General features: G+C 47.6%; 1 protein-coding gene across 9 annotated transcripts in view; it reads right to left on the bottom strand.

The window, feature by feature from the left end:
* The window catches only part of NAV2 (neuron navigator 2), a 724,081-nt gene that overhangs the window by 40,128 nt on the left and 669,779 nt on the right, over positions 1–14,174 (bottom strand). For all 9 annotated transcript variants that reach the window (XM_038569252.1, XM_038569245.1, XM_038569246.1 and 6 more), the window contains 6 exons: positions 13,223–13,275; positions 7,931–7,954; positions 7,742–7,816; positions 2,833–2,916; positions 2,157–2,268; positions 485–630 (listed from right to left, as the gene is read on the bottom strand). In XM_038569252.1, coding sequence (XP_038425180.1) covers positions 485–630; positions 2,157–2,268; positions 2,833–2,916; positions 7,742–7,816; positions 7,931–7,954; positions 13,223–13,275 — 494 coding nt within the window. The remainder of the gene's footprint in view (positions 1–484; positions 631–2,156; positions 2,269–2,832; positions 2,917–7,741; positions 7,817–7,930; positions 7,955–13,222; positions 13,276–14,174) is intronic.

The raw sequence follows: 14,174 nt of genomic DNA, 5'->3' as shown, positions 1-14,174 counted from the left end.
CTTTTACTTATAGGACACGGTCAAAAAGTGTTCAAAGAAAATTGGTTTCATGCTATCATTGGCAACTGTGTAAATAAACAGATAAGGGTCATGGATAACGATGGGATAACTAGTAATACCCACTCCCCCCCCCCCCCAAATAACTAAGAAGAAACCACTCAAGAGTAACTTGGCTCTATTACCTGGCACTTTGTGGCTGACATATGAGGAGGACGAAATGACACATATATGAAATGAAAGAGGAGTATGTCACATAAAGTCTCATGAAACAGAAAAGCTATCAGGTGGTGGTAATTTCCTAGGTCCTGGTGTTTGGCTGAGCACAACACTGAATTTGGTAGAAAAAGATCCACAAGCTTCTTTGGATCCACTCGCAAAGCTCTATGCTCTGGAGTTAAGAGCTGGCCTGGGGGCTCCTTCTGGGCTGGGGAGAGGGGGACTCAGGCCTGTTAGCACCCACCAAAGTCTTTGGATGTACACTCACCCAATTCTTTCTCTTCTTTTTCTTGGAATCACTCTCGATGTTGCTGCCCACACTGGAGTGGCTGGTGGCACTGTTGATGCTGGAGACGCTGTCAGAGGAGTGCTGTCTGCGGATGCGGAGGTCTGCAGACTGGGAGGTACCGTTTCCTGGGGACCCAGGCCAGGACATCAGCAGCTGTGGCCTTGAGCCCGTTCCTCTGTCCCCGGGAATGACTCTTACACCTGGATCCAACACACCTGAGGACTCCTAGGCCTTTCTTATTGGACAGCACCTTCTGCTCTCAGCTGCTGGTTTTATGATCCTGGAGCAGGTGCACGGTATGCTCTTTTTACTTAATTAAATGAGGGCCCATTTTACCCACTTCACCAAACAGAAGTCAGAAGAAGCTCTGAGAAAGAGAACTCCCCTCCCTGACCTCCTCCTACACCCTGACACCAGCTCTCTTAAGCCTAAGATAGGCACCCGATTATGTTTTAGGGGGACTGTGGCACAGTCACCTGTGTTGTCTGGCTGCCCCTGCCCCAGTCCTCTCTACTCTCCTGCCTCACGAGCCTTTCTTGGCCCCTTGGAAATGCCGAGCCCATCTCATCTCAGAGCCTTAACGTGTTAATGTGCATTAGTCCCTCTTCCTTGAACGCTCTCTTCGCTTACTCAGGCTGGCCAGCTCTTGCTCATCCCTCCCATTTCAACTCGGTCATCACTTTTCAGAGGGCCTGGTATCCGAAGTAATGGTGATGCCAAATAAAGGTTGCGGCCGGTTTTCCACACAAAGGCGCAGCCTACTCTTTAAGAGCACGGGGTTTAGGGCAGCCCGGGTGGTTCAGTGGTTTGGTGCCACCTTCAGCTCAGGGTGTGATCCCAGGGTCCTGGGATTGAGTCCCATGTCAGGCTCCCTGCATGGAGCCTGCTTCTCCCTCTGCCTGTGTCTCTGCCTCTCTCTCTGTGTCTCTCATGAATAAATAAATAAAATTAAAAAAAAAAAAAAAAAGCATGGGTTCCAGAGAGACCCACGGCTAGTCCCACTTCTGCATCTTACTAATCTGCATCCTCTGGACGGGAATCTCCTCCCTGCAACTCAGGGTTCTCATCAGTGCACTGTGGAGAGGACCAGCACCACACTCAGGAGGTTGTCATGGGAGGAAAATGAGATCATGAACAACCGACAACATTGAGCAGCGTGCTTACAACACAATGAGTGTTCCACAAACGCTAGCTGTCACTGGGCCTTCTACCATTACCGTTAATATCGCTACAGCGGGAGGGAACTCGTCCTCACGGTTCCATTCCCGCCCCAGGTTAGGACGCATGAGCACAAAGCAATTTACTCAGAAGTTCCTCCCTGGACAAACATGGGATGCTCACTCCAGCTCAGCCCATGTCCACGTATCAGAGCGTAATAAGGGCACAAGTGAAGTGAAGTGAAACACTTTTGATACTTTGCCAATAGAAACAGATTTTCGTCCATTTTTGAGATACATCAGGGAAGAGGCTGAGCCAGGAGAGCGGTCTTCCCAGAGGCCTGGAGTTAAGGATTAAAAGTGTTTGCCTCCCAGGCCCTGTGTGACTGCCACACACACACGCACCCCTGGGCAGGGAGGCTGCACTGCATGTTGTTGGGGGACGGCTCTAAGGGCAGGAAGGTCATTGGTCTGGAGGCTGCTCCTTCCTTTACCTTTGCAATTGAGCTCCGGCGTGTTAATGACCCCATTAATGGCAGCCTGGGCAGCTGCATTCTGTTTCTTCAGCAGCTCGATGGTTTTTCTTAACTCATTCAGTTCTGAATCCTGAGGAACAGAAAGAAATACTGGTTATCCTACAATCATTCTGTACAGAATTCAAATGAAGGACAATTCAGTTTCAGCCCAGGAGCTTAGGGCACGAAGTAGTTCCACAAACCCTGTCCCATACATTAGGGTGGATCAATTTTCAATGGGCACAGAAGCACATCAAAGCAGCAGAAATGGGGGGGGGGGGCGTCTGGGTGGTGCAGTTGGTTAAGCATCTGTCTTAGGCTCAAGTCATGATCTCAGGGTCTTGGGATCGAGCCCTGCATCAGGCTCCCTGCTCAGTGGGGAGCCTGCTTCTCCCTCTGCTCTGTGCTCGTTCTCTCTCTCAAATAAATAAAATCTTAAATGTAAAAAAAAGTAGGAAATAGGATTGCGAGGTTTGTCACTGGTGCTGCTGCGATCTGGGTCATATCTGCACTCAGAAGAGTACAACTCTTTATGATTTGATTCCAATAGCTCATACACACCAAAATCTATACCATTCTCTAGAACAAAAGAGAGTATTATTTTGAGGTTATTCATTCCAAGCAGGGAGGAGAAAAGCATCCTTTCTCGCTTTACCTTTTGCTCAGCTGTCATGGTCAAACTCTGGAGCCTGATTGTCATGTTTCCAAGACTCTGCTCAAAGGCTGCCACCAGGTGAGCCTGGGGGAGGAAAGACACAGTCTTAGTGACATGACCTTGCAAGGGAAGAGGGCCGGATGGGCGCTGGGTCTTAAAGGCTAAAACCCTCATGGGGGCCAAGTGAGCGAGCAGCCATCTAATTCTTCAGCCCCGGAGCCCCACTCCCCACCTCTCGTTGGGATCCAGTCATTCCAGCTTATCATGTCCTTAAAGATCCTGTGCTTCTTCCCACTTTACACATGCTTTTCCCTCTGCCTGGAATGCTCTTCCCCACCCCCACGTCCTTGTCTGATTCTACACATCCTTCTCAAGAGATCTCGGCTTGGGGCACCTGGGTGGCTCAGTGGTTGAGCATCTGCCTTTGCTCAGGGTGTGATCCCGGGGTCTTGGGACCGAGTCCCACATCAGGCTTCCCAGAGGGAGCCTGCTTCTCCCTCTGCTGTGTCTCTACCTCTCTCTGCATCTCTTATAAATAAATAAAATCTAAAAAAAAATATAGAGATCTCGGCTCACGTCTTCATGACACCCCCAGACAGGTTGGTTCCCTCATGGTCACTCTCAAAAGGACGTGGACTGCTGGTCTACGTGCACTCTGGTATCACACTTAGAGACACATGTGCTCTCACAACTGCTGCTTCACGTCTGTCTCCTCTGCTCCACTGTGCTTTGTTCACCAAGTGCCAAGCTCACAGCAGAGGCTCATATTGAGCGTGTTTGTAGAACGGATGAACAAAGTGGTTGGCATATTTTGCTTGTTATAATCCTGGTTAATAAAAAGCCACTGAAAGGCCCATCTGCTACCTCCTTGGAGAAACCTTCCCCTGTTCCTCCAGGGAGTTAGGACTTTCCCCCAAGGCCGCTCTCTACTTTTATATACCTCTCTTAGAACACGACATCAGACGCACCATTATTTTATACAGCACGAAGACATCCTGAGAAATGCTGCCAATTACAATCAAAATATGCATCCCACTTTCAGAAATGTTTAAAATGTAGGGGAAAAAAAAAACGTGTATCTTAGAATTGAGCAATGCGATGTTTTCCTGTCTGCCCCTTTCTCTGCAACCCTCTTGGAGGACAAGATGCAACCTGTGTCCTAACATGAAGCCTCCCCCTTCCTCCACAGAGCAGCAGGTGCTATATTGGTTGGTTGACTGAGGATGTTGATAATATGGTTGAAACCAAGACAAAGAAGGGGCAAGTGAGCTAATCCTCCTGACTGCAGTTTCTCCATCTATAAAATGGGTGCAATATCCATTTTCCTCCCAGGGTTATTGTGAGCAGTAAGTGAAACAGTATTGGTGAATGCAGGTCTATGAACACAGGAGTGAACGGACACTTTGGGGACGGGGGGAAGGAAAGGAAGAGGTTTGGAATTGGGAAAGTGACGAAAGATAGGATGAGAACACAGATGGGGAGAGACCAGGAGAGGGTTCTAGGAACAGGGTGGGCAGGTATAGGAGAAGAGCTGGCAAAGGAAATGTCTTGGGAGAATGGAGAAGTGAGATCTGATCATATGGTATGAACATTTTAGAGGAAAAGAGGACTGACGATGTACTCCGTGAAGAATCAAAAGTGAGGTAACGGCCAGCGTATGGGTGGGACATCGGCCTGGGTCGTGAGGAGGGTCAGCAGACATTTCAATTTAAAGAGGAGAGCTCAGAGAAGTGAGTCCGAGGCCCCTGTCACTAGACTTCATCAAACAGGAACAGTTGAGGATACAACAGGTCTAGCATTCACCATTGGGCCTTTTTTTCCGACAGCGGCAGGAGTCAGCAGAGCAGGACTGCTTGTAACAGAAATGTGAAGTGGGCTGGCCAGTTTCTTTCTAATGGAGTGCCCTCTCCCTATTAAAAATTGAGAAAATGCTGTTGCATTTTAAAATTAAGAGATGGGGGCACCTGGGTGGCTCAGTGGTGGAGCAATTGCCTTTGGCTCCGGTCATATTCCCAGAGTCCTGGGATCGAGTCCCACATCGGCCTCCCCAGAGGGAGCCTGCTTTTCCCTCTGCCTGGGTCTCTGCCTCTCTCTGTGTCTCTCATGAATAAATAAATAAAATCTTTAAAAAATAATAAAATCAAGAGATATGCTTTAGTTTAGCTTGCCCGGGAGACTATGACAGAACAAAAGCTAAACAATTCAAGACAGTTTACACAGTCCATGAAGGATACAAGGTCAGGGCAGGAGGATGCTGAGAATTACTGCTAACCTTGCATTTCAAAGGAACGCCAAGGTCAAATCTAAATGGCCAAATTTTCATTTTCTTCAATTGTTTGATTGCCACCCCGAATTCTCTTTGTGGGGACTCATGCTTTCTATTCACTTAAAAACAAAAGCCTGACCCCAAGAAGACTGCTACTGGGGAAGTGTGTTTGCAAACTCAAGAAGCCATGTTTTCTCTGAAACAAAACAAAACAAAAAAACAGAGGTTCACATTTTGCTGTCGAGAGAAAGGACAGACTCTGGGTCACGAGCAACTGTGAAAACACGGGCCGAGAGGCAGTCGGGAGCCTCGTTCGGAGCCACACAACAGACTCCTTACCGAGTGCCATTCTCACATTCCCAGGAAAACAAACACGGATGGTATAAAAACACCCAGAGAAGGTGGCTTTGAGTAGTTTGTCCTAGAAAAACAAACACAGCTTGGCCTGTGAGAAAGATGGCAGACAATAAAACACGTTAGCACTGCCTGCGGTGTGTGGTGAGACTAAATATTTACTTTAAAACAATACTGGATTCAGTGGCTTTTGTGAGGAGCAAAACACACTTTTGGAATAATAATAATGTAAGGGAATCTCACTCTGACTCTTCTGGAACAGGGGGTAGAGTTCCACACGGCCCCCTGTAAGGTCTTTGGGGCAGCACGAGTTCACTGGAGGAACTAACCCAAGTTTTTTGACTATTTTTTTGAGCACTGAGCAGTAAGGGACACCAGCTGACAGCAGTAATTCTTAAGAGGGGGTGGAGTAGCTCTAAATCACCTGGGACAGGGGCTGCTGTCAACCTCACATTTGGATTATATCCAGATTGGCCCATTGGGTCTGGGGTTGGTCTTGGATTCGAATGGTACCCAGATGAAGGCTACTTACTGAAGAATTCCTCTGGATTTGCTTTTTTTTTTTTTTTTAAATAAGAACTAAGCTTCAAAATTCAGATCTCACATCAAGTTTTGATGTTCTTTGATAGCATCACTGACGGCAGAAGAAGCAAAGAGAATTAAAAAGGATAATGAAACATACAGAGGCCTGATGTGTGAGGGTGTGGAAAAAATTCAAAGACTCCCAGAAATGTGAGAGAACTCAGGAGAATGAATCGCAGTGAGAGAAGTTACGACGAGTTACTGAGCTTGTAATTAAGGTCAAGTGCTGCACGGGGCACTCCGTGTGCGGACTTTAGAGAGAAACGGTTTCCTTGGGTGGACTCGGGCTTAAGCCAGGAATTACCTGGGCAAAACCCCCAGGTAAATGATTAAGTCGAGCACTGACTCAGCTTCCTGGCCCCGGGAAGACAACCTTTTGAAGTTGCCTTTCATCTGAACAGCACGCTAAGGGGGTAGTGCGGGCTGCTTTCGGACAGGCTCGCACGCAAGTGTCTGTGGTCTCAGCCCGGCGTGCGCTCCCGGCAGGAGGCCTTGCTTCAGGGGCATCTCCACACCTTCTGCAAATCTCAGGCTCTGCCTTCGGAGCCTCAGCCCTCACCGGCTCACAGCTCTGCCGCAGGTCTCCTTTGCAGACCAGGAGTCTCCACCTCCATGCTGACCCCCTAATCATCTAACCACACCATGGTCAGGTCAGGAAGCTTCGGGAAGAGCAAACCGAACCGCCTCTCCTCTGCTTCAAAGGCACTGATGGGGCTCCACTACCTTCAGTGGGAAGCCCAAACTCTCCCCTTAAGAGCCGAGAGCCTCCGTGATGTGAGCATGATGTGACCTGCCCCTCGTTCTTCTTCGATGCCTCTCTTCCCCTCTAACCTGGCCTCTTCCCCCCATCCAAGCCGGAGATTCTAATTACATGGAGCTACTTACAGTTCCTAAAGGCACCAAGATCTGCACCCTGGGCTTTTGCACAAAAACACGTTTTTGCACAGTGGTTAGAATGCTGCCCTTCTCATGCATCCTCCCCTACGCAGCATCCCTCAGATGTCACCTCCTCCCCCAGAAGGCCTTTCCTGACCTCTCCCCCACACCACAAGACTGACTGAGGTGCTCCTCCTTACATATTCCCACAACCTTCTCCCTTTATCCCTCTCTTAACGGTCACCATGTCATAGCAAAACTGTTTTGTCTCTCTGCTGTGCCAGAGAAAGAACACTAAGATGACAGGGACTGGGCTTGCTTTGCTGTTGAACCCACAGTGCCCGGGGCAGAGCTGGCACTCAAACAGTTGTTGAATTGAATGCTGGTTGGCAGCACTTCCTTAACACGTAATTGTGTATATTATAATTATAGAACAGTCAGCTATTTATTCGGAGCCTTAGATTTCTTTTGCCTCGCTCCCCCCCACTCCCAACCTCTAAGATGAAAAGTTTCAGAAAGAGGAAGAAAAGGGAAATGAACAGTGCTGAGCACTTAACATGTTCCAGTACTGACCACATGACAACCCAGAGAGCTAAGCGTTACCATCCACCGTCGTACAGATGAGCGAATGCAGGCTCGGAGGTTAGGGAATTTTCCCCGAAGCACAGGGCCGAGAAGTGCCAGGGCTGACGCTCATGCTCACGATGCTAAAGCCATGCTCGCGGAGGGGGACAGGCAGCCGTGACATAACGACTGTCAAAGGCAGCAGAGGCTGCCCCCCACGACCCCCCCCCCCATGGCTACACCCCCCCCCCCCATATCTGTACTCACATTTGCGGTCAGCTGCGTGGTCAAAGCTGAAACCTTTTCCTGGGAGGCATCCAGCTCCCGCCGCAGTTTGCGAATCTAAAGATGGCAAGGGACAGAGTTACTTGCTCTAAGAGCCCATCCTCAGGTTGAGCGGGGTAAAGTGAGTGATGACAGGGAAGGAGGAAATCCACCCAGCAAACTGTTCCTTACCTCTGACTGGCATTTTTCTTCTGGCTGTAAAGAAATCATAAGGGAAATTAGACCAGTTGAGGAACAGAGAACGGTGCAGATGTAGCCTGTGGGGGACACCAGAGATTTGAATGCTTACAGCAGACCTGAAGACTCATTAGTTTCTTTCCGGGTGTATTTTTTCTGGATAAACTGGTTCAGTGAATTTGACCAATGAGAAAGGCCAAATACGAACAGCATATTATTATGAGAAATTAGGAGGAATGAGAACGATACTCCAATTATTTTGGCTGTGAGGAGCCCCCCCCCCCCCTTCCCTGCTCCCTTGTGGAGATGCTAAGGTCAGGTGTGCTCAGAAGGTGTGATGAGGAGGGATGAGCCAGGGTCGGGACGCCCAAATGTAGCAAATAAAAATACAGGTTTAAGTACATCCCATAGGTACAAGGCACTGGGCACAACTTATACTAAACAATTATGAGTCGTTTGTGTGAATTTTGTTATTTGACTACTGGGTGTTCTGTAGTAAATCTGGCGATGCCAGCTGGGGGCAGGGAGGGCTGCCCATGGGTTAACCACCCGTTGTATCCCTCCTTATCTTCTCTCAGAAGCGCCACCCCAGGAGCAGCGGCAGGGCAGGAAGGCCTCCAAGGTGGGGGAGGCGGGGAGCCCCGTCAGCCAGCCTGGCGACTCCCCAGGCTCTGAGCACCTTCCTGCTGCCCCACCTCAAGGCCTGCAGTTACCTGTGACTCTGGGAAGGAAGGGTAAGGCCTGGGAGGGTCTTCCAGACTGGGCCCTGTGTCTGTGGATGGCCCAGCTATGTGCCAGCCAGAGACCTCAGGGCCACCCCACCCCGACCCCTCCTCTCCCACAAGGGGAAATCACAGTGGAGGGACCCTTTTGTTCTCCGTAGGTTCTCATGGCGGGTGGTCCATAAAACACAGTCCACATTCTGGGCAATGGTTGGAAGTGTTCCTACCTTCTGTCCACCCCATCATTTGCTCTTCCCTGGGGGTGGGGCAGTGACTGGGGAGCCAGGAAGGCAAGTGGAAATCAGTAAAGACTCTGTTTTGTCCTTGAGTCCTAGATGCATGTCCCATCTAATTCTACTAGTGATAAACCTGCCATTTAAAAAAAATCAGCAGAAAAAAAAATAAAAATAAAATAAAAAAATCAGCAGGATGCCTGGGTGGCTCAGTGGTTGGGCATCTGCCTTTGGCTCAGGGTGTGATCCCAGTTGGGGATCAAGTCCCACATCGGGCTCCCTGTTAAGGACCCTGCTTCTCACTGCCTGTGTCTGCCTCTCTGTGTGTCTCTCATGAATAAATAAATAAAATTTAAAAAAAAAATCAGCATCTGACTCTGACTCTGGTGTCTACTTCTCTGTTAGCTCAGAATGCAGAGCGGTATGATTGGTTAGACCCTGCAGACCCTACGTCCATCAGCCGTGGTAGGTGGGGAGCTGGTTCCTGTCTGATGTCTCTTGGCCCCCTGCTCCCGACCCCACTGCCCTGACTCCTAATCCTGCCCAGGAGGGCCCTCCCTCCAGCTGGCTTCTAACAATGGCAACTGGTTTTTAGGACTATTGGGGCCAAACCATTTAATCCTTGCAATAAGCCAACAAAGTAGGTCTGTATTCCTTTTGAGACACAGAGAGGTTATAGCTTGCCTAAAGTCACAAGCTGGACAATCTCCTCATCTAAGGAATGCTTTCAGGGGATGCCTAGGTGGGTCACTGGTTGAGCATCTGCCTTTGGCTCAGGGTGTGATCCCAGAGTCCTGGGACTGAGTCCACTTCAGGCTCCCGATAGGGAGCCTGCTTCTCCCTCTGCCTATGTCTCTGCCTCTCAGTGTCCTCCATGAATAAATAGATAAAATCTTGAAAAAAAAAAAAAAAGAAGAAATGTTTTCAGGAGGACACTGGGAGATGTCTTCAGGGCTTACTCTTCCTTCTCTGAGACTATTCACCCTCTTTGTCTATCTGTTCATCCACTCAGGCCCACTACCACCACCTATCACACAATTATAGATTTCCTACCATGTGCCAGGCACAGTTTTAAGAACGTGGGTTACAGCTGTGAACATGACCACCGAGCCCCTCACCTCATGTTGCTTACCTTCCGGTAATAAGTGACTAAGCCCTTTCCACTCATTATTCATTGACTTCTCATAACACCCCCTTGAGTAGGTACTAATACTATTCACGTGTATTTTCCAAATGAGGAAACTGAGGCCCAGGGAGGTTGCCTAATTTGCCCATGGTCACAGCTGTTAAAAGGTGGAGCTGGGAGTGGACCCAAGGTAGTCTGGCTCTAGAGTTGATGATCTTAATGGGCACATTCTCCTGCTCTTTTACTACAGCCCCAATCTCATGGAGGCCTTCCAGAAATAAGGCCCCTGACTTCTGAGTCTGATCCAAAGAAGAAAGTTAATGGTGAGAATGTCACAGCTATCTAACATCTGGGAGGCTACTGGAGGTCTGTCAGCAGGCTGAACCACCCATATAGGAGGAGCCCTACTCCTCAGCACTTCTGTCCACGAGCCTCCTATTCCTTCCCCATCCCTGGGCCGCTGTCACTCAGCCCACCTGTCTTTAGGCTTGGGCTCCAGTTTTCAACCGCAGCCTGAAAAAAAATCTGGTGCTTTGCATCTTACTCCCCAGCTGCTGCTCTTCTGTGTACCTGGGAACTCTAAGCGAGGCTGGGAGCCTCTCTCCATTTAGCAGTTCCCCTGGGAACTCAACTGCTGCCCCCCTACCATCCAAGAAAGCCAGCCTAATGCCAAATGCAGCCTCTTGGAGTTTCTCTATCCAAGGGCTGGCAGTGACTTCTCCATGGCAGTTGCTTACCATCATGTTGCCTTTTCTTTCCTTTGTAACTAAAATTACAGGCAATTTTTAGCCAGAATGAGAATTCTTGAATATCCATGAATTACAGAGATTTCAGGGGATAAAACCCATGAACATTGAACAAGAGCCTTTAAGACACTCAGCCTTTAAACAGGCTCTTTGGTCTGGGTTGGTAGCAACGTAGGAAATCCCAACAATCTCCTTTTAGACAACAAATAGGAACTTGTTCACCTTAACATTTACAGAAGTGTCTGAGTTTCAGAATTCTACTATTTCCAAGTGGCCAATAATAGATAAAGGACCACACATTCATGCTTGATGTGATGCCAGATACAATCTGGAATTAGCAGACTACTCAAGCACAAAAACATTTAAATGTTAGGAGCACCTGAGTGGCTCAATTGGTTAAGCATCTGCTTTTGACTCAGGTCATGATCCCAGGGGCCTGGGATCGAGCCCTGCACTTGGCTCCCTGCTCAGCAGAGAGTCCACTTCTCCCTCTGCCCCTCCCCTTGCTCGTGCTTTCTCTCCCTCTTAAATAACAAAACTTAAAAAAAAAAATTAAAAAACCATTCAAATGTTAGACTATTTTTTTTTTATAAGAGTCTGCAAAAAGTAACCTATATGTTCAGAGAAGGCACAGATAAAGGACAGTAAAGGAGAGCCTTCGACATGGTCAGTGTCAGAAGTTGTGGGCACCCCGAGACCACCCGGCTCCCTGATTGCAAGGACAAAACTGACAGGTACCTGGAATAATGAGGTCATTTGTACAAAGTCATACAGTGAGAAAAAACGAAGATAGGTTGTGGGTCTCTTGCTATCTAGTTAAACATGGAATTAAGGATCATTCTTAGGTCCTTGGTAATGAGCATACTGCTATCAACTCAGAAAGAATAATTTGAAATTTCCTGTCCACACACCCAGAACGAGAGCTACTGAGAGACCCCTGACTAGGTGATCTTGCTCGAAGACAGCGGAGCCAGGAAACGCGAGGGACGTTCCTACACCTGAACTCTCATGGTGGGAGAAGCTCATGGTCTTTCCCTCCAAGGCTGGCCGATGCAGCCCAGCCCCTGTTTTTCACTCTTCCAAAAAGAATCTAATCTACCCTCTCTGTGTTAACAGGAAACTTTGGCATTTCCACCAGGCACGGTGATGTCTGCAGTAGCTACTCTGCACCAACCCGGGGAAAGCGGAGTCCCCCCAACCCTGGGTGTCCTTGGTGCCTCTGGTTTTCTCCTTCAGCTGCAGGCTCCTCTCTCTACCTACATCCTGTCCTTGGGGCTTAGCCCAGAGCCTGACAAATGCATAGGACCAGGAAATCTTGTTGGAGAAGTAAATCTAGGTTTCAAAGTATCATCTTGGCACCCATGGCACAGATTTTCCCTCTTGAGGAAAGGACTTAATGTATGTACTAGTTGACAAAATGTCCTCTCTATGCTTTCTCAGTAGACAAAGGCTTTAATACTTCCCCTCTCTAAAGTCACTATATGCAAAGCCTTTAAAATGAAAAACAGGGTTCTGTGATGACATTTCAGACAAGATGACTGGCCAAAGAATGAGGTGTTTTGGAGGTGGGGGGGGGCAAGGTGGGTAGGAGCAGAAGGGATCATTTCAAGGTCCTTCAAATCAGACCACGTCAACAATCACTAAGGTCTATGTGCTCGCCATAGGCCTAAGAAAGAACAGTCAGGCCCTGGTCTCTTTCACTCGATTCCAGGGTGGCCTTTAACCTATAAGGGCCATACACAGTTTGTCCTGCTCCATATATGTAGCCCAGGAACCGGGCATTGCCAAAAAGTGAATTACCAAAACATCTGTCCTCCACAGATTTAAAGGGTTAAAGGATTTCCAATTCTCAATTAATAAAATTACTTTTTCTTATAGGAATTCCCAAAGTTTTTAAGATCAACAATATTACACACATAGCTATAAAAAAGCAAGCACCCCTGAACAAATCCAGAACCATATCTGATTACATGTGGCTTTTGTTCAATAGACCACTCATTGATGATAGCCAACACTTGTGAGCTTGCTCTGTGCACTATATTCAATCCTACGTGCATTTTCTTATCTCATTCGAGCCTATTTTTTGAGCACCTACTATGTGCTAGGCTTTGTTCTAAGCGCCAGGAATAAAAACAGAAAAAGTCCTTGTCCTCAAAGGGCTTATATTGTAGTGAAATGTCATCTTCCTAACACTGGATCCTTATTATAGCTCCACAAGGTAGTGGCTGCTCTTCTCTCTACTTCACAGATAAAGAGTCAGTTCCTGATTTACTGGTTGATACATTATAATCAATAGCTGTTTGCGAATTTCAAATCTTGTTCCCTAATTAATCGAGCTCCTTCCATCAGAGATACTTTCTCTAGGAGAAGCGATTTTTTTTTTATCTTATTCTCAACCCTCTTGATAAAGGAGCCCCAGTTCTCATGCTCACAGCCACACAGCACTGATTTATACTCACTGTAGAATAAATTGATGACGTGCTGGAAACCAAGGAGAGCGAGGATCCGTGAACTATTAAAACAAAACAAAAAGAAGGTGAATTGCAGAGCTAGCTTCGATGGAGCCAAAAAGGGAGAGAGGAGGAGAAAGTCAGCGTTATAGGACACGACCAGGCAATTTAATCTCACCTTGACCCAACTTTTCCTGGTCTGGCAATAGGTCAGGGTCAAATACGGAATAATTTGCTAAGGGAATCTCTTTTCCTTTACCCCACACCCTCACTTTGCTCCCCTGCAAACTCTAAATCCCTTTTTCCCCCTGTGAAAATAATACATGATTACTAAATACAAGTTTTCAAGTACAGAGACGTGTTAAGAAAACATACTCCCTGCCACAACCTACACAGCTCAGAATTCTATTACCCACAGGCAACCTGTTACCCGCTCCATTCCAGCACATTTTACTCCCTTCTTTGTTTCTAGTGTATTCCTTTAGGCTTGAGACTGTGTTGCATAGATGTCGTATACCCTGCTAGCATCCGCCACTCGTGTATGCACAAAGATGAGCCGATTATTATGAACACAGGAGGCTGGCTGTGGGCCACAGTGCACTAAACTCATTCTAGATGATCACTTGGTTAGAAAACATTATCTACCGAAATAGAGATTTTTTTTCTTTTGGTTTCTACACAAACAAGCAGTGTCCTCTTTCCTGTGTCTGACTGGGACTTTTGACTTAGAACCACAACCACCGTCATACCCTCTTCACGCCCCTTCCTGCCCCCAGCCCAGTGGAGACATTCCACTGTCTTTATATAATTTTAAGTCACGGTCTTTTCCAGGACTAAGTATATTCTAACTGACTTCTCTTTCTGGAAACCAGATTCTTTAATGATCTTTTCCCTTAGTAATCTCTCAACAACTTTTTGAAAGACAAGAATATGCCCGTGGAGACATCAGAGACGTTTAATT

The sequence above is a fragment of the Canis lupus genome, chromosome 21 (assembly GCF_011100685.1).
Source record: "Canis lupus familiaris isolate Mischka breed German Shepherd chromosome 21, alternate assembly UU_Cfam_GSD_1.0, whole genome shotgun sequence".
NCBI lineage: Eukaryota > Metazoa > Chordata > Mammalia > Carnivora > Canidae > Canis > Canis lupus.
This window is presented reverse-complemented; position numbering and strand designations above follow the sequence as displayed.